This window comes from Heptranchias perlo, chromosome 8 (genome assembly GCF_035084215.1).
Source record: "Heptranchias perlo isolate sHepPer1 chromosome 8, sHepPer1.hap1, whole genome shotgun sequence".
Lineage (NCBI taxonomy): Eukaryota > Metazoa > Chordata > Chondrichthyes > Hexanchiformes > Hexanchidae > Heptranchias > Heptranchias perlo.
In genome coordinates this window covers 26,398,943-26,421,709 of record NC_090332.1, presented here as the reverse complement: position 1 = coordinate 26,421,709, position 22,767 = coordinate 26,398,943, and the positions used below count along the sequence as shown (strand labels likewise).

General features: G+C 40.9%; 1 protein-coding gene across 7 annotated transcripts in view; it reads left to right on the top strand.

Annotated features, from left to right (window-relative positions):
* The window catches only part of LOC137324492 (extracellular tyrosine-protein kinase PKDCC-like), a 122,175-nt gene that overhangs the window by 2,315 nt on the left and 97,093 nt on the right, over nucleotides 1–22,767 (top strand). For all 7 annotated transcript variants that reach the window (XR_010963639.1, XR_010963640.1, XM_067988828.1 and 4 more), the window contains exons 2-5: nucleotides 10,395–10,517; nucleotides 12,428–12,699; nucleotides 14,780–14,859; nucleotides 18,614–18,721. Coding sequence is in view for 5 of the 7 variants with exons in the window: in XM_067988828.1 (XP_067844929.1) it covers nucleotides 10,395–10,517; nucleotides 12,428–12,699; nucleotides 14,780–14,859; nucleotides 18,614–18,721 (583 nt within the window). In the remaining 2 variants the exon portion in view is untranslated. The remainder of the gene's footprint in view (nucleotides 1–10,394; nucleotides 10,518–12,427; nucleotides 12,700–14,779; nucleotides 14,860–18,613; nucleotides 18,722–22,767) is intronic.

Below are 22,767 nucleotides of genomic sequence, written 5' to 3'. Positions count from 1 at the left end.
TTGTACCGAGCGGCTTTCGACAGCCAGAACGTGTTTGTTTTGTATTATTTTCTTTCAGACACCATTTGAATAGATCGCTTTCTCCAGGACTTTGGTGCTTAAATCAACCTCGGAATGACTGAGGACAGATCAACCGTATAATAATATGACAAAAAGAAAGGAAAAAAAACCCGAATGTAATTAAAGAGAGTTCTTGCGCACATACAGTCAAAAGTGTGAATGATTTTTAGGAAACAGACGAATGTGTGTTGCCGACAGTGAAATGTGTCAAATCCAGGACCGTTGGTCAAGTTTCTATAGTAGCCGCGGTTCGTTTCTTTACTGTGGAAAGGGATTTTGTGGGATGTCCGGGGCAGCTGGCAGGCTTAAGTGTAATTTGCAAGATAACAGGCATGTTCTGTATTGTCAAGAGCAGATCTCACCCAGGTCTGTCTTATGTCTTGTTCAATCCGGCCAGCCTGATTCTGGCTTTAAATATAAATTAGTTTCGAGGTATATCTTCCTAACCCCCCAAAAGTTTAACCTACGTTTTCTAGGCAAAACTGCTTTTATTATGCAAAAGGCTTATTTTAATAATTTCCACTATTAAAGAAGCTCTGTCTTTTTGCAGATAGACACAGTGCGTGTAATCTAAGATGTCAGAGAGACAGCACCCTATAAAATTTATTCAGGGTCTGTTACAAATCCCAATTCTCTTCCATTTCTCACAGTAGTTCCGATACTGTATTTAGAATAAGATTACGGGCCGCATTCTAACTAGCTAGTAAATGTTGCACTCAGTAATAACATTTGATCCGACCCTTCCCACCAAATTAATGAGAGCATCAAATTGTGTCCGTGTTAAGACTGAGCATTATCCCCAGGACCACGAGAATGTTAAATAGATGAGTCCTCAATCCTGATTTTTATTTAGCTTTGTGTAAAACGTCCTCTGTGGGCCAATATGTGTTCTTTAATTGTAAAAAAAAATGGATCACAGTTGATTAAGTTTATCAGATTTTCCCGAGGATAGTTTGGCTACATTACTGGTCTATAAACAGCACAGTAAACCGGAGAATAATGAATAGGTGCACCCTGTATTAAGAGATAGGCTCTTTATAACCTGTCGCTCTTAAAAAATTTAACAGACTAAGTACCCCATGAAAGAACACCAGTTAATTAAGTGATTACAGAATGCAATTTACTTCATTTCAAGTTAACTGAAAACTCTAGAACCTACTCCGTTTGGTTATCTTTTTCCTGGAATGAGACCTAAACAGAATTAAATCTATAGAGCTAATATTCGCATACTCAGAGCATGACACAGTCAAACTGTTTCAGTTTGTACTTTGACTAGACATTTTTTAAAGTGTTTTCTTTTATTTAAGTACATTGCACAGGCAACCAGTTAAGTTTAAACTGTACCTGGTTCACTGCAACTATGTGTCTGTGCGTAATGATGGCTTTTCAAATGGAGCAGAGAAGCTGCTTTGAAAAGCCCAGCGCCAAATGTTCTGATAAAGTGAGTTTTAGCTGTCCTGAGAACAGATTCCCAATGACTATTACTGGAAATAAAATGCAAACTATGTTACTTATTTGATTGGGGGAATGGTACTTTGTTAAATAATTGTCCTGTTGTCCGTACACTCTTTAAACTAAATTAGTTTCCTTGGAAAGATGTCCCATGGAAGGAGATTTGAATATGCATTAACCCCTGCTGTGTGGTGAAATCTCATTTTCTCTCTTCCCCATGAACAGGTGTCAATATGGAAGGAAAGCTGCTCAGAAATTGCAGTTATGAATGGGAAAATGGGAGAGAGATAAATGTTTTATTAAGGATTGTTTAATTAATAAGGGTTGGAACTGAAGTTCGGCGAGAATGGGATCGATGCGGATCACTGATTTATGGCCAGACCTTTAGTTGGTACAAATTGCACTCGCTGTACCACTTAAAGCGAGGATGTCCTCTGCCCTCAGATTTTGTTCTCACTCATTAACGTCCTGTCGTTTCTACCATTGCGCCATATATTAGCTGTCTTTCCTGTATACTGACTTTCTTGAATCATTTAAAAAAAAATCGATCCCAGAACGCCAAACTCTCATAATAGAACCAGTGTTTCTGAACATACACGGTCACAAGCCGAAGATTACACGTCTGTATAATTCACCCTGATTAGTTATTTATTCTAAGATATTTGCAGGAAAAAGCAGTGGAATTCATTTTTATTGCGCACCCTCAATTCTAGCGTGAAATTAATTTCTGAGTAACATTTCGAGAGCACAATGTAAACAGCGTCTCAGTCGATCATTAGTACTAATGTAGTTACCGGTACGTTTCTGTAGCTGTACCCACACTCCTATTTTCAGGAAATTGAGGCATTTTTTGCTTTAGATGGCCCTCCTTCTAATTAAAGGGGATGTTAATCCGCTCCTTCAGCCGACGCTCATTCAGTCTTCTATTTATTTATCTTCCATTGGAAAAACAGAATTTGCACCTCAGAGCCACGAGTTAGTAATGCAATCAGTGGACAAGGTTAACCGGCAGACCAATTCTCGGTTGACGGCTAATTCCGCGAGTTCATTAGCGCTGCTCGAGTGTGAAGTGATTTCGTTGTGAAAGATGCACAGAATTATAGAATCATAGGATGATACAGCGCAGAAGGAGGCCATTCGGCCCATCGTGCCTGTGCCGGCTCTTTGAAAGAGCTGTTCAATTAGTCCCACTCCTCTGCTCTTTCCCCAAAGCCCTGCACACTTTCCCCATCACGTTTACGTATTTCATACTGCCATGACTTATTATTTCTGATGTCTGCTACAATACAGACTAAGCAAGCTGGTCAAATATCAAGATAGTGGATAAAAAGAATGGCTGATCGAAAAAAAACCCTGTCATCAGACTCAAAGGGTGGAGATAGAAAATACATAGTCACCAGTCTGCACAGTACTGGCGCGATCTGAGCAGCATGTGGCTTTCCGATGTACTTGGAATTAAATTTATTCTGAAGAACGCAGATATCTTCCAATCGAGGGATTCCTTTGTGAATGTGTCGAGTTAGCATTTACATTATAACAAGAAAAATGTTAGAAGCAGAAATGAAAAAACGATCAAATCCGTCAAGTTTATCCTGGCCGGAGAATGGAATGAGCTCCGATTCGATATCGGTGATGACAGATGCTCTTTAACCTCATTGCTTTCCGCTTGGTATGTTGCGATTGATCGATTGCCTGTCATTTCCCCCTTTGCAAAAGCTGCATTTCACGAACTACCGAGGGTGATCTTTGTCCCTCCACATCTTAGGGAGGAGGGAGTGTGGGTGGGTTGTAGGTGTAACTTCTGGTCACTTTTCTCTACCTCTTGTGAGAGCTGAGCCATGTATATTTTAACGTTCATTGCGGCTGTCCAGCCCTGAATGCTTTGTCGGAGTTGGCGGTGTGACGGGCTCCGCGCTGAGCCTGAAGTGCGCCTCGTGTCATCTGTTAACACACTGGGAATAAAACATCCCTTCACTGCCAGCTCCTTTACATAAGGTGAAAATAGGATTTAGGAATGCCAGGCCGTTACTTTTATTCATCAGAACATAACGTTCACAAACTTGGTCTTTTTGCTTCTAATAATTTTTACATTACTGAAGAACGGTATTAAACTATCAAAGAATTACTAACCCTCCCCCCCTCCCCAATGTAAAATCCATCACACGGTGGACTAACCCGCTGGATCAAGATCATGTGACGGGAAAAAAAATCCTTCTCAATATTCCCGTAGAATGAAGGCATTGTGCACAGATTTAGTCTGTTCTGCTGATCTAATGGTTAATTATTAACTCGTGATAACCCAGCTACTCCCGCGAAATAAAATCGCAGTCATACCATAACATGTATTGAAGTGGCTGCCAAGGGAAGGTTGGAGTGTATGAGGCAGCTGGTTTCTTGTCAGTTTCTCTGATCAGCACTGAAGGGAGGTGCACTGTGGACAGACTGTGTGTGTGTGTGTGTCTGTGTGTGGCACTGGTGTTTGGGGATAGAAGATCTGGAGGGAAGCTTATGTGAGCTTAATTATTCTTTTGTTTTGTGTCAGACCCATTTGTATTGATATGGAAGGGAAGGGGCAAAGAGTGCCTGTTATGGCTACCACAGATTGTGTGTGTTAAAGCAGAGAACAGCCAGGAGGAGAGATACAATTCAGTTCTGAGAAATACATTTTTGTTGGCTTAGAGTTGCTGACTTAAGGAATCCAACCATCCTATGAATAAATTATGATTCAGTTCAAACATTGAATAGGTAAATGGATCAATTCCGGATTTGGCACATAGTTGATGCATATGGGTTTGGGGTAAGAAAAATCATGGTCACATCGGATTGTGAAACAACTCTTTGATGATGGAGTGAGCCTGATGGGCTGAGCAGTCCTTTTTATTCCTTATGTTTTCCTGCGTGTGTGAGAGAAGGAAAGTGGGATAAAGGGGAAGAAAGAAAATGAAAATGAGAACTGCAGACTGAACAAGGCACAGAATGGGTAAGACAGGTATTGTTAAGCTTCATTTATATTGGCGCTTATGCATTGATGCAAAGTGCTTTTGTTTGCTCATTAATGCAAGTGTGCAGTATAATTTAGAAGATTACTGGGCACACTTAAGTCCTGAGGTGTGAGATTCTCTCCAGGAGGCTCTCTCACATCATCTTGGCTTCCCATAAGCTACATTCATATTGATACTGTTTGGAATCTGGGAGACCTGTGTCCATTAGCCAGCTCCCAGCGTTTATGCTGCTAAATCCAGCTCTCTTATCCCAGCAGCAGGCTCTTAAAAGCAGAAAAAAATGGGCCTACCAGGATTTAGCAGTGTAAATGCAAAGAGCTGGCTCATGATTCATGTCTCCTGGAATCCAATTTAAATGAAATTGTAATTCTACCCTAGGATCTGTTTGAATTCAGTTCAAATTTCTACAAAGGACACTTAAGGTGATTCCAGTTCATCTTGCCTCCAGTCCTGTCTCCACTAATTTTAGTGAAAAAAGTACACAAGAAATGATGTAAATGTTAGGATAAAGCACTCCCATATTATTTGTCATATTTAGTGCTAATCTGAGTTTAAAAAGATAGGGAAAAGTGAGAATAAAATCATACTTTTGCTTATTAAGGACTTGGTAAAAAATCATCAATGACAAGTTTGTATAGCATTCTGCAGCTGTAGAATCAAATCAAAAAGTGAGCATTTTTTTTCAAGATCAGATCTGGAGTTAGTGAGCTGAACAGTCACGTAAGTGAATAATGCAGAGGAGTTTTTTTGTCTCAGAGCATGTGTGGCAGCCATTGGCATCACTGTGGAGTAGGAGGATTGAGCAGAAGGGCAGAGGGCTCAAATCCCACCATGGCAGATAAGAATTTGAATTCAATTAAAAGCAACATCTAGAAATAAAAAGCTGTTATCAGTAAAAGTGATCATGAAGCTGTTGACTTGTCATAAAAACCCAACTGGTTCACTAATGTTCTTTAGGAAAGGAAACCTGCTGCCCTTACCTGGTCTGGCCTATGTGTGACTCCAGCCCCACACTAATGTGGTTGACTCTTAATTTCCTTCTGAAATGGCCTATCAAGCCACTCAGTTGTATCAAGCTGGTACAAAGAATATCTGCAGCAGTTCAAGAAGGCCCACCATGAACTTCTCAGGGTGGGCCTTCTTGGTGGGCAATAATTGCCAGCCTTGCCAGCAACGCCCACATCCTGAGAATGAATTTTTTAAAAAAGGGCATTTGATTCGTTGTAGGTATTATCCCAAGGAGTGGATATACTGCAACAGAGTCAGGTTTCTGGGCATGGCAAGGAGCAGTACCTGAGGAGGCTCAGGCTGACTAGAGAGATTGTGACTGAGATATCCCTTCTGGTTCATGAAGACCTTCAAGGAAGTCAACCATTTACAATGCAGCAACAGTGTCTGTGGAGGTCACTACTGCCCTTAACGCTCATATTGCAGCATGTACCATCTCCAGTGTAGCATTAGCTTTCTCAACATCTTTACTTTTCCTCTACTTTTCTCCCCATCTGTCGAAGGTGCAGACTCATGATGAGGTATGGTTAAGAAAGCACTAGTAGCCCTCCAGTATCTCAACCAGGTGGCCATTCCACAAGTGTAAGTGCAGTGAATGTCATCAGGCTACTTGACAGTAGAGAGCATCTTAATTGGGCTTGATCTCATCCACACGTGTACACTTTCCAGCAGGGCTCACTGACTAGAATCAGGAGCAGAAATCCTGGATGGCTTTCTTCCTCTTCAAATCAAGGATGCAGAGGCCAATTGTGGCATCTCACTGGCTGAGATCAGCTAACTCAGCGATTGAACTTGGGCCTTTTTCTGGTCCAATTACACAAGGGTAAGAAAAGGCTTCAGGGCAATCAATTCTCATCCTTTCCCCTCATGGGTACAATCTCATGCACTGCCTTCCCCAAAAAATTCTAAGAACAATTTCAGGAAAAGCTTTGGAAATTCTTCCCCGGCTCCATAAGGTAATCAAACAAGTGCCAGGAGTCCATGGTTCCCATGATGCATCACTGGGCAAATGCAGCCGGCACACGTCTGATATGCCCCAACTTCCTCCAACCTCAGGAATTTTTCAAGGACTGCAGCATGTCCATACTTACCATGTCCATGAGTACCTGTTCCATAGAGCTTCAACCCTTTGAGAAAAGATAAAGTAAATAAAGAGAAACTGTTCCCATTGACGGAAGGGCCGAGAACCAGAGGGCACAGATTTTGATTGGCAAAAGAACCAAATTCGCTGCCTGAAAGGGTGGTGGAAGCAGATTCAATCATAGGTTTCAAAAAGGAATTGGATAAATATTTGAAGAGAAAAAAATTGTAGGGCTATGGGGATAAAACGGGGGAATGGGACTAACTGGATTGCACTTACAAAGAGCCGGCACATGTTCAATGGGCCGAATGACCTCCTTCAGTGCTGTAACAATTCTATGATTCTAAGATTCTTAATACTTCCACACGTTTAATCTGAAGTCTATATATTTTCTAGATTTGCCCTTTAGTCCTATCACAATCTATTTTGAACATCTTACCCAGATCTTATTCTATCATAATTTAAAAAAATCTAGATCATATCCCCAAGCTCTCTGTGTCTAAAAGATTTAAGTTTATCCTTGTTGCCCTCCCCTACAGAGCAATACATATTATCAGATGTGTGGACCAAGATACCCTAAAGTGTGGATGTACCAAAGCCTTATATAATCTTATTTACCCACTGAGTTTTGAGCAGAGCTCCAATACTTTTTAAATTAAAACTGAGATAAACAAAAAGTGAACAGCAACATATACAATTGTTGTCACTGATTGTGTCACGACACATTCCGCCATTTACAGAGTAAAGCATTTTGCAAGATACTTCACCCGGATGACCCAATCCCTTTTTAAGGTTTTCCCAGTGAACTCCATGTGTTCCTGCAGGATAAAAACGTATGTTCACAGAAATTCAGAAAAATGCCACAGCTCTATAGAGTGCAATAAAAAGGAAAAACTCTCACTTTGAGTTAAAGCCTCGCTGGAGACTGGCACAAGAGCACTTCTGAATCTCACTGGGATTCTCTCCCCAATGACTCTGTTTGCTATTCACTTCACACAACAAAACACAGGCCCATTTTTCTTGCATATTCATTCATGAGGGGCTGCTGCTTGCATACCGTTAACTTGCTGATGACAGCTTAATAAGGTCCTCACTTTGTGTTTCATCCCAATGAGCTTGTCAAGCTTTGTGTGGCAGGCTAACCTTTCCTTTTTTTTTCTGAGGAAGGGGCAGCTGTGTCACTATTATTTAGAAGAATGAGGGACTTTTGAGAGACCACGGCTGTGGCAGATTGCACCGAGGTTGTCGTACATATAAAAACCTACAAGATTCTGGTTTCCGTTATTAGAAACATTGGTGGACAATTTATCCTAGAATTAAAAAAATACAAACCAGGTAACAATAGGGAGCTTTAATTGTTAGAGAGATGCATTATGTAAATTCAGTAGCTTTGATTCTGTAGGTCGTTCCCTTATTCAAACACGATTAGATACTGTTTTCAGAAACAAATGGGAGTGACTTGAAGAGGTGCAAATTGATTTTAAAAAAGAACTGCTGCCCTGCAAAGTGTATCTTTGTTTGTTGTCTGTGGAGGTGAGCAAAATGCTGAACTGATTATAAAAAATATTCCATTTTAAAATGACTATAAATAGGCAGCAAGCAGTGAACAACCTGGAATCTCAGCAGTCAGGCTGAAAATAACTTCTGTATAAAGAGATATTTTGTCTTAAAAAATTAATTTCAGTTAGTACAGGGAAAGTCACAAGGTTATACACAATGGGGGGGAAAACATGTATTGAATTGTTGGTTGTAATATAAGAGATTTGTGAAATGTCAAATAAAACCATTTTTCCAAACTGCTTTTGTTCTTTAATAATTTGAAGTAATTTTATTAGATTGCAATCTTGTTTTATACATAGGATACAGGCAGTGCTTGAGTCCCTCACAATCTTACTTTATATCTTTTTTTTATCAATTCACTCATCTATTTGGTTCTGACAGACTGTGTACTGATGCAAATGGGCTATTTTTGAAGCATATTTGAAACTTTTGGTTAAAAAGTCTTTTCCTCCCTAAATATGAACGGTCTTGTGTAGAATCTGCCACAAATGTGAACATTTCGAAACACTAAGATAAATTGTGTACAAATCTACAATAACAGTCCCAGATTGTATTCCATTTTGTACAACTGTAAACTTTAGGAAATGGTAATGATTGGGGGTTGGGTGGTGCAGTGACTCTGAGTGAAAAGCACAAATTGCCCTTAATTTATCACTAACTATCAGGTTGCCAATTTAGTATCTTAGAGATGCTGCAAGGAAACTGGTGTTGATAACGGAAATGCTACACTGATGAAGCAAGCAGTTCTGAGATTGAGGTTAAGGCATGATGTTGGGGTCGAGTAGAAGTTTTACTCTGCACGTAACCAATGCTATAATCTGACTCCATACTTAACGCTGATGCTAGGTGTGAACAGTGGGAAAAAGTACTGGCATCCCTCACTTTGACAAACTTAAAACTGACCATCCCTCAAAATAATATGTCTGAGATTGCTAATAATTTCTGATTCTAATTCTTTTATGGAGCAACTGAGTTCATGAAACAGTTAAAGAGCAACATAAAGATTATGTGGGGTTGATTTTAACTGTTGTTGCCTGTTTTACAGCCTGTCTGTGTTTCCTTTCCACTGACTGCTGTTGTTCCACAGTTAAAATTGATCCCTATGTTTTGGAAGTGAAAAATCCTTTGATCTGATGACAAATTATTTTTCTACCTTAAAGGGCTTTGCTACTAATGTGACAGGGCATATCATTAGGCAACAAATAAACTTAATCGTGGAACGATATAAGGTACCACTGTTTCCAAGGAATCTAGTACTACCACTTCAATTTCATTGACATTTATTTTTATTGCAATGAAAGATGCTCATATTTATGAGCACTTTATGACATAAACACACCAGCAAACAGTATCCAGTTTCCACGACCTGATGTGGTACTAAGCCATACAGACCAGAAATTCCAAGTCCAACTCCCAGTCTGGGCTAAATTGACTGGTCTCAATCAGGGCAGCAATTAAGGTGCAAGTTAGCCTCAGTTCTCCTAGTTTACAGAGGGGAAAATCAGCCAAGGTTCCTACTTGTGAATATTGCCCAGTGACTCCTGTTAGAAACTGTGCATGTGTGGTCAGCAGGTGAGATCAGGACTTGTACGATGCCCTACATAATTAAATAGCCTACCAACATTCATTGCCAAGGTCACACATGAAAAATGGTCACTTGAATGTTGACACTGTCCATGATTTGCACTTCCAGGAGAGGAAGGGAGAAAATTGGCAAACAAAATGAAAGGGTTTGATAGGGTAGACATAGAGAAAATGTTTCCACTTGTTGGGGAATCCAAACGTACGGGCCATAAATATAAGATAGTTACCAATAAATCCAATAGGGAATTCAAGAGGAACTTCTTTACCCAGAGAGTGGTTAGAATGTGGAACTCGCTTTCACAAGGAATAGTTGAGGCGAATAGCATAGATGCATTTAAGTGAAAGCTAGATAAACACAAGGTAAAAAGGAGTAGAAAGTTATGCTGATAGGGTTAGATAAAATAAGGTGGGAGGAGGCTCCTATGGAGCATAAACACCGGCATGGACCAGTTGGGCCGAAGGGCCTGTTTCTGTGCTGTAAATTCTATGTAAAAAGTTCCAGATACCATATTTTGCTAATCCAATCATTATATCACAGCAGTATCACCAGTACCTGTCTGCTTTCTTTTATAGATCCACTTTGATTAAACAGCTAAACATGCTGCTTTTCTTGTGTTTTTTTCCTCCCGACTGGTTCCTTTCTGCAGCTATATGGTTATTGTTACCAGGACAGTAATGACATCGCAGACACATTGACCACTATCACAGAGCTTGGGTCTCCATTAGAGATGATTCAGCTTCTACAGACCTCATGGGAGGAGAGATTCCGAGTAAGTAATGAGGGTCTCTGGAGCTTTGAGCGGGAAGGAGGTGGAGGGTGAGGGGGGGAGGAGAAAGCATGCTCCAAAGCCTGGACAGAAAATGTTGCAGCCACAAAAGAATTTTGTTTCCTAAACAATTTTTTTCCTCTGGAATTTTAAATCTTGCTTGGTAAACAAGGTAGTCTTTTAAAATCTTCTAATTAGTAAGGAACTTGTTAGTCAAACCAAACTGATTTTCATCTGGTTAAGCATAATGAGATAATCTCTCTTCTCTCTTTTTGTTTAGAATTCTTGGGTTAACATTCCAATTAGCACAATATTTAGAATAAATTAAATGCTCTTTCATTTCTTTCTTAATGTATCTTGCGATGCATGTATGTAATTACTGTACTTCCTACTGTTGTCAGAGTTTTGAATGTTGTGGAACAACATCCAGAAAGGGACCAGGTTTCTCTTTCACAAACACAACAGTCACTTTGGGAAGAGGCACGCAGTGTTACGCATTTCATTTTGTATTTATCACGAATAATATCTCTGCCTAATCTGTTTCATTCTCAAATTCGTTCTTGGACTTTTCAGGAAAAACAAAGATAAATTTAATTTGCTTTCTTCTTAATAAAAAAAAACACTTTTTTTTTCTCTTTTCTCTTCTCCCCAACATAAGCCTCCTGTATTCTCAGTCAGGATGGTAAGTCCATCCAGCATACAGACATTGCTATTGATAATGTCAATGGTGCTCCTCCGTCACCCTTCTGGGAGGCACCCTTCACTGGTGCAGGAAGCTCCAGCTGGTGATTGTGATTTTTCTTTATCTGCCACCCCCAGAAGGCTTCCTTATGTGAGACCAGCAAAATTTGGCCTTTTGGAAGACCTCAAAAGCAAACATTAGCCATTTTATTCAGCAATCCAGTGCTCTGGTGTTATTGATTGCAGAGTACCCTGCGTTTTCCATTCATTTCATTAATTTATTAATATTGCCAACAAAAGTTAAAGAGCTCCCTCTTACCAGGTTAGAACAGATTTTCTGGGGTTTTTCTTCGAAGTAGGTAAATGTAAAACCCTACAACGGCCTGTTTTCTTATTATTCCTTCTTTAATGTATTATTTTGTTTCCCAGGAAATGTTAAACAAAATAAGTTACAAGGTACTAAACAAATCAAAGGCCTCAGATACCTGAAAATGCACCACTGTCTTAAATTCACTAAGATGTGGCTGTTCTTGTGTGTAATATAAACATAATGAACTGTCCTTTGTTGCAGTGCCATATTTCAATTGGTGTTTGAAGATGCCACATGATATAAAGATGTGATGTAAATGTGCTGCATGGTATGGTACGAATACAGAGCAGAAAGTCACAGGTCCAATTCTTAGTGTCTGTGCTGAGCTAAGTAATCTTTAGCCAGGGCAGGTGTTGGGGCTCCTGGGTAAGGGAGAGGAGAAATCAATCAGCCTTTTTGTTTTTGATCACTATCCAAGGCAGATGTATGGACTTCAAGCGAGGATAGAATCAGACTTGGCTGTGATGTCCTACATGACTAATAATGTATTGACACTCATATTTAAAGAATAGTCACTTGGGTGAGATACAGATTGGTTCTTCAGACAATGCCTCTTTCTGGACTATGGTCCCACTGTGCAGTGGCATCGGCATTCTAGCAAGAGGCCTTATTTGTAGGAACAAAGGAAAAACAGAACTGAATTTATAGGTACTTGAAGGCACATTAAGTCTATGATGTAGGACCAGCTGTGTTAACAGGTTATTCTTTATATGCAGCCAATTTCAGGGGAATTCCCTACCTTGTATATATTATTAATGGAAAACAGGTGAAGCTATATTTTACTGAGCTCTGTCTTTTTGGATTTTTCTTTTCAAACTGAAGCAAATTGCATGAATTGTACTTTATGCTATTTTCATTGCAGATATGTTTGAGTTTGATACGCTTATTGCACTATTTGGCCCATTCTCCTCTTGGGTCAGTGACATTGCTGGACTTTCGTCCTCGCCAATTTGTTATCGTTGATGGTGAACTAAAAGTGACGGACTTGGATGATGCCAGCATCAGTGAAACACCTTGCTCAAGCAACAGCGATTGTTTTATGGAGTTTCCTGCCAGAAATTTCACCTTAACCTGCTCCTTGGAGGGCAGATGTCAAAGCATGAACGAGAAGCGGAATCTCTACAATGCATATAGGTAATTGCTTCTTTCACTGCTGAACGTGTGAGTAGAGCTCAGATTGCAACCACTGCCATTGTCAGAAACCGACTATTTGTCAGTTTCATCACTATGCAAAATTGCTTTGAAACTGCATTCCACTTTGTAAAGAACTTATGTAATTGACTTCGTTCTGTGTTTCTCAGAAGGGATAATATGTCCAAACACGATACAGTCTGATATGCACACGGTGTTTATTATGACAAGAGAAGAAAAGCAATGAATAGTGAGAGAATTTGCAATGATCCCAATGTTTTTACACAGTTCAATCACAATCTAGATAACAACAAAAAAACGATCATATATGAGCACCAATTCATACTAATCTTTACAGATAGGTGCAGTTTGCTCCATTTAATTCCTTTCAGAAGCATGCACTCTGCACAAAACATTCATTTAGCCACTAACACGAGCACTGATATGAGGAAGGTATGCAAGTTAGAATGTTAGAGAACAAGAACCTGGCTCTATAAGATTCTGTGGAATCCGTGTGTAGAATGTTAATGCACATGACATGAGATGAACTCTCATGTGCTATGTAAAACATGGACATGTATGTTTTATACCTTAGAAACTACTGTCAGATGCTCTCACTTTCTTGCATTGTCACAAAACTGGAGTAGAAGTGGCACATGGTGCGTGTGAAGGGGGAATTGAGAATGGTTTCTGTTTTCAAAGTTGATAATATTGATGAAAGGTCACATCTTCCTGTGCAACATTTCTGAACCTCCTGGGCCCACAAAAAAACATTGGCCCGTTGTCCGTAAAACTGGCAGTGTGGAACGGCTGCCCATTATAGAAACCACACAATTTTTATTTCCATTGATTTCAGTGGAAACGAAAATCGAGCGGTTTCTATTATGGTGGCAGATCCACAATGCCAGTATTACACCCGGGTCGCAGGTTAGACATCTACGCACTTGTTCTTTCTTATGCTCTCGTGAAACACGGCAGGGAGTGAATTCTCTCAGCTTTGTTAACTTTTGTAATTTAATAAAGTGCAAAAATAATAGAAAACATAGTGGGGGTGAAATTGCTCTTTGGGGTAACGCGAAACGGGCTCTAGCGAATCGGCAGCCCATTTAACACTGTGTCCGATTGACTTCAATGGAAAAGAAAATCAGGTGGAGTGTAAAACAGGATACCGATTCACTAGCGTCTGTTTTGCGCTTTCTCCAAAGATCAATTTTAACCCCACTTATTTCTAAAATAACATTAACAGGGTATATTTTGAATAAGACCTATGGAGCTGCACAGTAAAATAATAAGGGTGAAATTCACTTTCAGCGAGGGTATAAAGCGGGTGGCACTGGATCGACCGTGTGGTATACAACCTGAAATTCACCTTCAGTGGGGGTATAAAGCGGGCGACAGTGGATCGACCCTGTGGTATACACCCCGAAATTCACCTTCAGCGGGGGTATAAAGCGGGCGACAGTGGATCGACCCTGTGGTATACACCCCGAAATTCACCTTCAGCGGGGGTATAAAGCGGGCGACAGTGGATCGACCCTGTGGTATACACCCCGAAATTCACCTTCAGTGGGGTTATAAAGCGGGCGGCAGTGGATCGACCCTGTGGTATACACCCCGACATTCACCTTCAGCGAGGGTATAAAGCGGGCGGCAGTGGATCGACCCTGTGGTATACACCCCGACATTCACCTTCAGCGGGGGTATAAAGCGGGCGGCAGTGGATCGGCCCTGTGGTATATACCCGGCCTGGTTTTCCTTTCCATTGACTTCATACCATCTATTTTATGCCTCTGCCGAAGTTGAATTTCACCCCCAATGACTCCAATCTCACATCTGTGACCCGGCCTAAACCCTAACTTATAGCTAAAATTAATATCCTGTTAAAGGGGTGTAAGAATCATTGGTAACAAACCTTAATCCATAATCAGAGTGACACTAGCAGATGCCTGTGAGCAAGTTGTTTAACTGACCTTTAGATGGAGATTGCTTCCGGTTAGGTGAGATCAAAAGTGGAAGAAAAATGATAAATCTCTTACCTATTAAAAAGGTGCCTCACACAGCTTAATACTTTCTCCCATTGCAGGTTCTTCTTTACCTATCTCTTGCCACACAGTGCCCCATCAAGTCTACGGTCACTACTGGATACTGTAGTGAACGCCACAGGTATGAAATTGAAATCTTTATTACAACTGGCTTCATTCTGACTGAAGGTTTCAGTTTACATTGTGTACTTTCAGGAATAGTTTGAGAAGTATGGCACCAGAATCCTGTTATTGCAATAGAGTAGCTGTAAATAATTAGGGTACTTATAACCAGATTGGCTTTCCCAATCCTGAAGAAAGTCAACCATATTAGATACGTTTAATTGATTTACACTTAATCACATAAACCATTTAACTGAATATATTTCTATGCACAAAAACAAACCACTTATTTCCATGAATATTGTTTCAGTTGGTTTCCAGCTACTTTGTCATTTCAACTAATTTGATCGCCTGATTTAGCTTGCACAACTTAACAAAAACAAGCAACGGCGACAACAACTTGCATTTATGTATTGTCTTTCAAGTAGAAAAAAATGTTCCGAGGTACCTCACAGAGGCGAAAGGAAAAAATGGGCCCCAAGCTAAAGGAGAGATTAGGAAGTGTGACCAAAAGTTTGGTCAAAGAGATGCATTATAAGGAGGGTCATAAAGGAGGAGAGGGAGATGCAGTGGTGATGGGGTTAGGGAGGTAATTCCAGACTGTGGGGCCTAGGCTACTGAAGGCATGGCCGCCAATGATGGGGCGAAGGAAGGGGGGTGTACAAGAGGCTGGAGACAGAGAAGCAGAGAATTTGGGGATGGGGCTGGAGTCGTAGGGCTGGAGGAGGCACCTGAATTAAGTAGGTGTGAGGCCATGGAGGGATTTAAACACAAGGATGAGAATTATAAATTTTAGGCGTTGGAGACTAGTAGCTAAAGTATGTCAGTGAGGACATAGTTTGTGGCAGAGGCCAAAAGCAATGGCTGTCTGACAGATAATGTTGTTTGTGTCTTTGGTTGGGACTGTTTCAGTGGCGTGGGAGGGGCAGAAACCTGATTTGAGGTATTCAGTCTTCACAGGTCTGAATGGGCAGCAGAATTCACCAAGTAGAGAAATATAAACATTTGGAAATTAAAGTGCTTCATTGTTTTGTGTGGTTTTTCTAACATTTCCTTACTGAAAGAACAAAATATAGAAATTTAAAATATTTGTACTAAGGAATTGTGATGAGACATTGAGCCTCCAATCATTTCAATGGATATTTTGCTGCACAATCTGTTTATTTAATAAATTTCATCTTTCACATTGCAGAGAGCACTGTCCTCTCAACTGCCTTCAGCAACAACTTTATGTAATTAAGAGGATAGTGCAGCCTGCAATATGAGAGATGGATTTGAATAAGAAAGACTGTCCTCAGAGCGAACACTGTACAAAGGGCTGCTCCCATTGTGTTTCAATGTTTTTCTTGTCTCTGTTTGAAAGCAAAGACAAAAACAGAATTTGAGACTCTCACCTCTTTTTAAGTATCCAACTAGGGGATTAGGCAGTGGAGCAATCCCTGTGCTATTCACGTCGTGCTCCAAGAACAAACTAGAGCTTCCATTTATAGCTGAAAGGAATTTGCACATACTACAGAGTTACATAGGAACAGAAGAAACAGCAAAGGACTGGATGGGGCAAATTAATAAAAATATTAGAAATGAGTTAGATTTTTGTATTGGTTAGATTTGCAGATCAGCAAATTTCACTTGCTTTTTATGTTATGCTGCAGCTGGGTTTAAATTGTTACAGAAAACGTTTTACAAAACTCAATAGCTTCACCAAACCTCTCAACCCTCCCACTTTAATTGGCTCATCCAACTTTAAATAGCATTACTAAGAAGAGCAAGACTCCCCAAGCTCACTAAATCAGCTGGTTTGTAAGTTCTACAAAAAACCTGTCCCTGGTACCAACCCAAATCCCAGCCTTTTAACACGTTCCAGGTGAGAGCTATGGGCTTTACCAATCTATAAAGTTTGGGTACTGTTTTAATTATATGACAAAAACTTACCTAAGACTTTTTATTCTCATTCAACATTGTTTTTATCTCCAAAGTGATTATATAACAAAAATATGCAACTTGCTACCTGTATAATCTCCAGCTCTTTGGAAATGGTCCGTTCAGTAAATGGATCCCGCGGATTAGATATAGTCTTTCTAGTACTTATCAGTACCTTGGTATTTCAAACAATACTGGCTTACTGCAAAACAGGTGCAAACTTGTTTCGTTCTTCACAATGTAACCATAAATGCATCTTGTCACTAATGCCCTGACCTCCCACTGTGTGATGTCACAGCAAAAAAGGAAAGATTAAGCCGCTCCTTCCACTGGCACAAACCTTGGCACTTGAGTCAATTGAAAGTAATCACATAGTTCTCAGCCAGGTTTCTAGCTGCAGGACAGTAGGATGTGCCATTATGTGGGTGAGGGAGAAGAATGCTGTATGTGTTGGCTCATGCCACTGCAACATGCCCTGTTGGATGGTAGTTGAGCCAACTCAGTTCATCCTGTCCCCCTGGCTGAGAGAAGGGTTTGTGGTGTCAAACTGCAACATGAAAGGGGTGGGGTGAATGGGCCCCAGACTTCTCCCTGTAGATTTTCATAATTGTGAACATAGGAACAGGAGTATTCCATTCAGCCCCTCAAGCCTGTTCCACCATTTAATGAGATCATGGCTGCTCTCTATTCTAACTCCATTTACCCGCCTTGGCTCCAGATCCCTTAATACCCTTGACTAGCAAAAATCTTCCCATGATCTCCGACTCCCCCCACGATCTCTGACCCCCCCACCATGTCCGTCCCCCCATGACTGAGCCACTGATGACCCCCTCATTGACTCCCCCCGATCACCGACCCCCCAATGACCCCCCCGATGACTGACACCCCCCCTGATGACTGACACCCCCCCTGATGACTGACACCCCCCTCGATGACTGACTCCCCCCTCGATGACCCCCGGCCCCGACTCCCCCCCCCCCCCCCCCCCCCCACCCCATTTAAGACTTACGTGCTGGCATCCATTCCCTGGCTGCTCTCCCGTGTGACTGAAATAATCATAAGGATGTCCGGGAAACCTGTACTTCCGGGTTTCCCATCAGGAATTCCCCTCCCCCACCCTCTTCCTGGCTCCCCGTTAAAATTTACCCCTAAATGTTTTTTTGTAATTACTTAGTGCCCCTGTTTCCCTTCCTGTAGTCTGTTCCATATCATGTATCTTCACTACCTAAATTGAAGATATGGTCAAATGCCATTTTACAGCTAGAAAGTAAGGAATGCTTGTGGCCTGATCATCTAATGTTCTATTGCACATTTCCTCCTGCACATTCTGCTGGACACCTCCACACAATGGCATAATTGATATCAGGAACTTGCTGTCCGGGGAGATGCAGAGAGAACCTGCACCATCGCACTGTCCTGAACATCAGGTTTATACTTTTTTTTAATTGTGAAGCCTAGATGAAGGTCTAAGGCTTATGGTGCAAGGATGAGAAGAATAGAAGACAATGGATATTAGAATGTAATGGTTAAGTGACTCTTAAGAAATGGATTATAAAAGATTGAGGATTGTATGGTTTGTAGGTGGAGAAAAAGACTGACGGAGATAAGATGTTCCGCAGTTTTTGAGGCCCTGTGGAACAATGAAAGAATTGGAGTAACAGACTGTACAATGAGTATTGAGTTCAACACAGTGAGAAAGTAAGGGGGTCAGAAGAGGAACAAGAGAAAACCATTCAAAGCAGCACTGAGCATAGTAGTGTTGAGAAGCTAAAATGGAAAGAGAAAGTGACATTGTGTTCAAGTGATTGAAAGAGACAAGAAAGCATTTAACTGAAACATTGTTTATTTTGCAGGGGAATTACGTTGGGGGATAGACAAGACACTGGCTCAGCTAGAGGAAGTTCTGTACCTGTTCAAGAGCGGTTTATATCTGCAGAATGTCACAAGAAGCCAAACGCTGGGTAAGACAGCCTCAAATACTTTAACTGCAAGACTGCCAAACCTTGAAACATGCTGTGTACTGTTTGAGCATTAGATTAAATGGAGGGGGCAGGGGAACTTTGATTCATCACAGATTGTGTCATTGATCCAAATGTTCAAAGTACTGTGATGAAAGGATCTGCGGTTTGAGCTGTATGAAGGCACAGTGTATAAAGAAAAATAATTATAAAGTAATGGCCACATATTTTAACCCTGGCATGCTTTTAGGTGGGGCTACATTACATGTTTGTTTGGTCCTCTGCTATAAAATAGCTTACAAAATATAACTTTTATTTTATTACATGGCAGGCCATGTAAAGTAATGTTGTTGTTTGATGGTTACTGTGAAAACAAATAACAGCTTGAGATTTTTGAGACTTTGATTTGTTTCAAAGCCGGAATCCATGTTACATGCTAACATTTTTCAAGAGGAAATTTCCATTTAGGCATGGTTACTCTCATGCCCCTTTTCAATAGATCAGCACCATTTTTCTCTGTATGCATGAAATAGCTTGCTGCCCACAACCCGTTGAACGTCAGAATTGCCAGGAGTAGAATCTGTCCGTTCACAGTAAGGGAAGAAAAATCAGAATGTGAGTTGACCTCTGCCAGGGTGTCATCCTCGGCTTGGTTGGTAGTACTCTCACTTCTGAGTCAGAAGGTTGTGGTTTCAAGTCCCACTCCAGAGACCTGAGCACAAAATCTAGGCTGACATTCCATGCAGTACTGAGCGAGTGCTGTCCTGTGTTTTGGATGAGGCTTTAAACCCAGACCCTATCTGACCTCTGAGGTGGCTGTAAAAGACCCCATGGCACTATTTCGAAGAAGAGCAGGAAAGTTCTCACCAGTGTCCTAGCCAATATTTATCCCACAACCAACATCATTAAAACAGATTATCTGGTCATTATCTTGTTTGTGGAACCTTGCTGTACAAAAATTAGTTGCTGTATTTTCCTACATTACAACAGTGACTACACTTAAAAAAAAGTACTTAATTGGCTGTAAAGCGCTTTGAGAAGTCCTGAGGTCATGAAAGGCACTGTATAAATGCAAGTCTTTCTTTTTTGTTCCTTTGACCTGAAGAATGGCAGAAGCTTGGGCATAGATTTTTAACTCACCCCTTTAATCCAGGAAACAATACAGTGCGTGAGCACGCGTGTGTGTGAGCATGCCTATGTGTGTATATGCATGCGCGTGTATTGGGGAGGTTATGAGTGTGAAACAAAGAGGTGCTAAAAGTAGCTTTAATAAGAAAGTTGAAATAAAGTTTAATTGCTTATCTGACATGTGTACACTTCACATCCATATATCATTCTATGATTGAGTATTTACAGATCAATTGGAGAGAGCCCAATTCTAACTCCTCACTGCTGGTGCTCAAATTATAGTTTGCATCCATCAATTGGAGGCTTTTCGACTGCTGGGCTTTGAAGTTCTACTGTGACATTTTTTTTAAACTTAAAAAATAATTTGGTTTGTTTATTAGTTGTTTAATGAACTGAACATGAACAAATAAGTTTCTCTTTTCAGTCGTAATTCCAAGCATTCTTTGATCCAGAAAAGTATGTCTCTTGTTGGTCACGCTGCAGGATATTTTTCCTCTAGCTCTTTGTGTTCTGTTGTTAAGAAGGTGTATCTCTTTAAGATGATAGTGTGATTCTTTGTACTACGTTGAACATGATATATGTATAACTAAATCTTATAAAAATGGTATATCTAGCACATATTTCCTATCTGTCACATTTCCCTGTTGCACTTCAACTTTCTGTGTCACATTTTAAAGAAAACTTTTAAGAAATAAAGGAAAATGCAGGACACAAAATACCAGAGCCAGGATATCTTCAGCCTCTTGACCGCTATATGCGGCCACAGTGTTTTTTTTAAACAGTGACATCCCCTTAATTGCTCTCTGTATGAGCCCTGTGTTAACTTAGTCACAGTTAGATTTTGTTGCTTTAAAGGGACGCATGCTGAAGAATAATACATTGGCAGAGAAATTCAACTCACAGCCCTCCCCGTTTTTCCAGTGTAAAATCGGCATTTGACCTCCTAATTTTGCATCATGATCTGCCAGGTCTGAACTGCGCCGGATGCCACATTGGCTCAGGCGATTTTTCGTCGTCCAGGCATTATGCTACTTATATATGCAAATTGGGGTTGTAATGAAAGAAAGAATTTGCACTTATATAATGCCTTTCACAATGTCAGCATGTCCCAAAGTGCTTTACAGCCAATTAACTACTTTTGAAATGTAGTCACTGTTGAACTGTGGAAAAGGCAGGCAGTCAATTTGCGCACAGCAAAATCCCACAAACAGCAATGTGATAATGACCAGCTAATCTGCTTTAGTGATGTTGGTTGAGGGATAAACATTGGCCAAGATACTGGGAAGAACTCCCCTGCTCTTCAAATAGCGCCATGGGATCTATCTCGTTCACCTGAGAGGGCAGACGGGGCCTCAGTTTAAGGTGTCACCCGAAAGATGGCACGCTCCGACAGTGCAGCACTCCCTCAGTTCTGCACTGGAGTGTCAACCTAGATTTTGTGCTCAAGTCTCTGGAGTGAGATTTGAACCCATGACTTATCTAAGCCAGAGGCCAGAGCCCTACCAACTCAGCCACAGCTGACAGATCCAGTGTAGGACCCCGAATTCGAAATTCAGGTACAAATGGGTGAAGCTTGCACTGTGCATGCTCTGCCTAGTTGTACCAATTGTAAACAATTTTACAACACCAAGTTATAGTCCAGCAATTTTATTTGAAATTCACAAGCTTTCGGAGGCTTCCTCCTTCCTCAGGTGAATGTGGAAATGCCTTTCCACATTCACCTGAGGAAGGAGGAAGCCTCCGAAAGCTTGTGAATTTCAAATAAAATTGCTGGACTATAACTTGGTGTTGTAAAATTGTTTACAATTGTCAACCCCAGTCCATCACCGGCATCTCCACATCATAGTTGTACCAAGTGTTGAGTGACCTAACCAGTGATCCTTAAAGGGACTACTGAAGGCCGGTCAAAAAAAAGGGCCAGGAAATTTTAAGTTTTTATTTTTGTGGGCCAAGTTAAAGCAGGAGTGCTGCTACTGCTGCTGGGCCCACAACAAAACTCTATCCCTCTGCTGGCTTATTTGATTCCCCCACAGGATTGCTTCCATGCCCCTCCCAGACCCGACTCGCCGACTGATTTACTGCCCCCGACCGGTGAGCTGCAGCGGGACATCCATTTGGCACCCACAGCTCGACATTGGCATTTAAATGATGCCCGAAGCCAAATTTGGCATGGGCCTCAGGCCGCCATGGACCCACACGCAGAGCCGTTGCTCCATCGATTATGTGCCTGTTTTGGGCGCAAGTGAAATTTCTTGGCCGTTGTACTTACATGGTATGATGTGCCTGTCCTTATAAAATAGCACATCCTTTGACTTACCCTGAGCAGCACCACAGGAAATTTGTTCAGGTTAAATAAAAACAGAAGTGCTGGAAATTCATAGCAGGTCTGTCAGCACCAGAAGGAGAAAAGACAGCTTAACATTTTGGGTAAGACCCTTCATTAGAAACGATCCCTTTTTCTTTCAGTCGTTCCTGTTAGCTCTACTATGTGGAATATGCATTTTATTTTAAATCAAGCATAACAAAAATTTGGATTGTGTTTCCCATATATCCCAGGGCCATTGCATTCTTTGGCTGTTTAATGTTGTAATGTTCAAACCTGTCACTTTCCATAGCTTAGTACAGTTCATACAAATAGCATAATGAATCAAAATAAAAATACTTGGGTATTGTAAAACAAAATTCTGAACTGATTTTGGTTGTGGGCAGGCCCTGAGCCTAATGTAGTCAAGTTGTCCAGTCTTTCTGGCTGGTTGGCGGTTGTTTGATTTGAAATGGGCGTCTGTCGCTTACTGCTTCACTGCAGCTGTATAGTAGAAGGAGATGAGTGATGATTGATTGTGGAGTTCAGAACGGGGAATAGAAAGGACAGAAAAGCCATTCATTGTCTGAAATAACCCCAGATTCTCTGTAGTTACCTT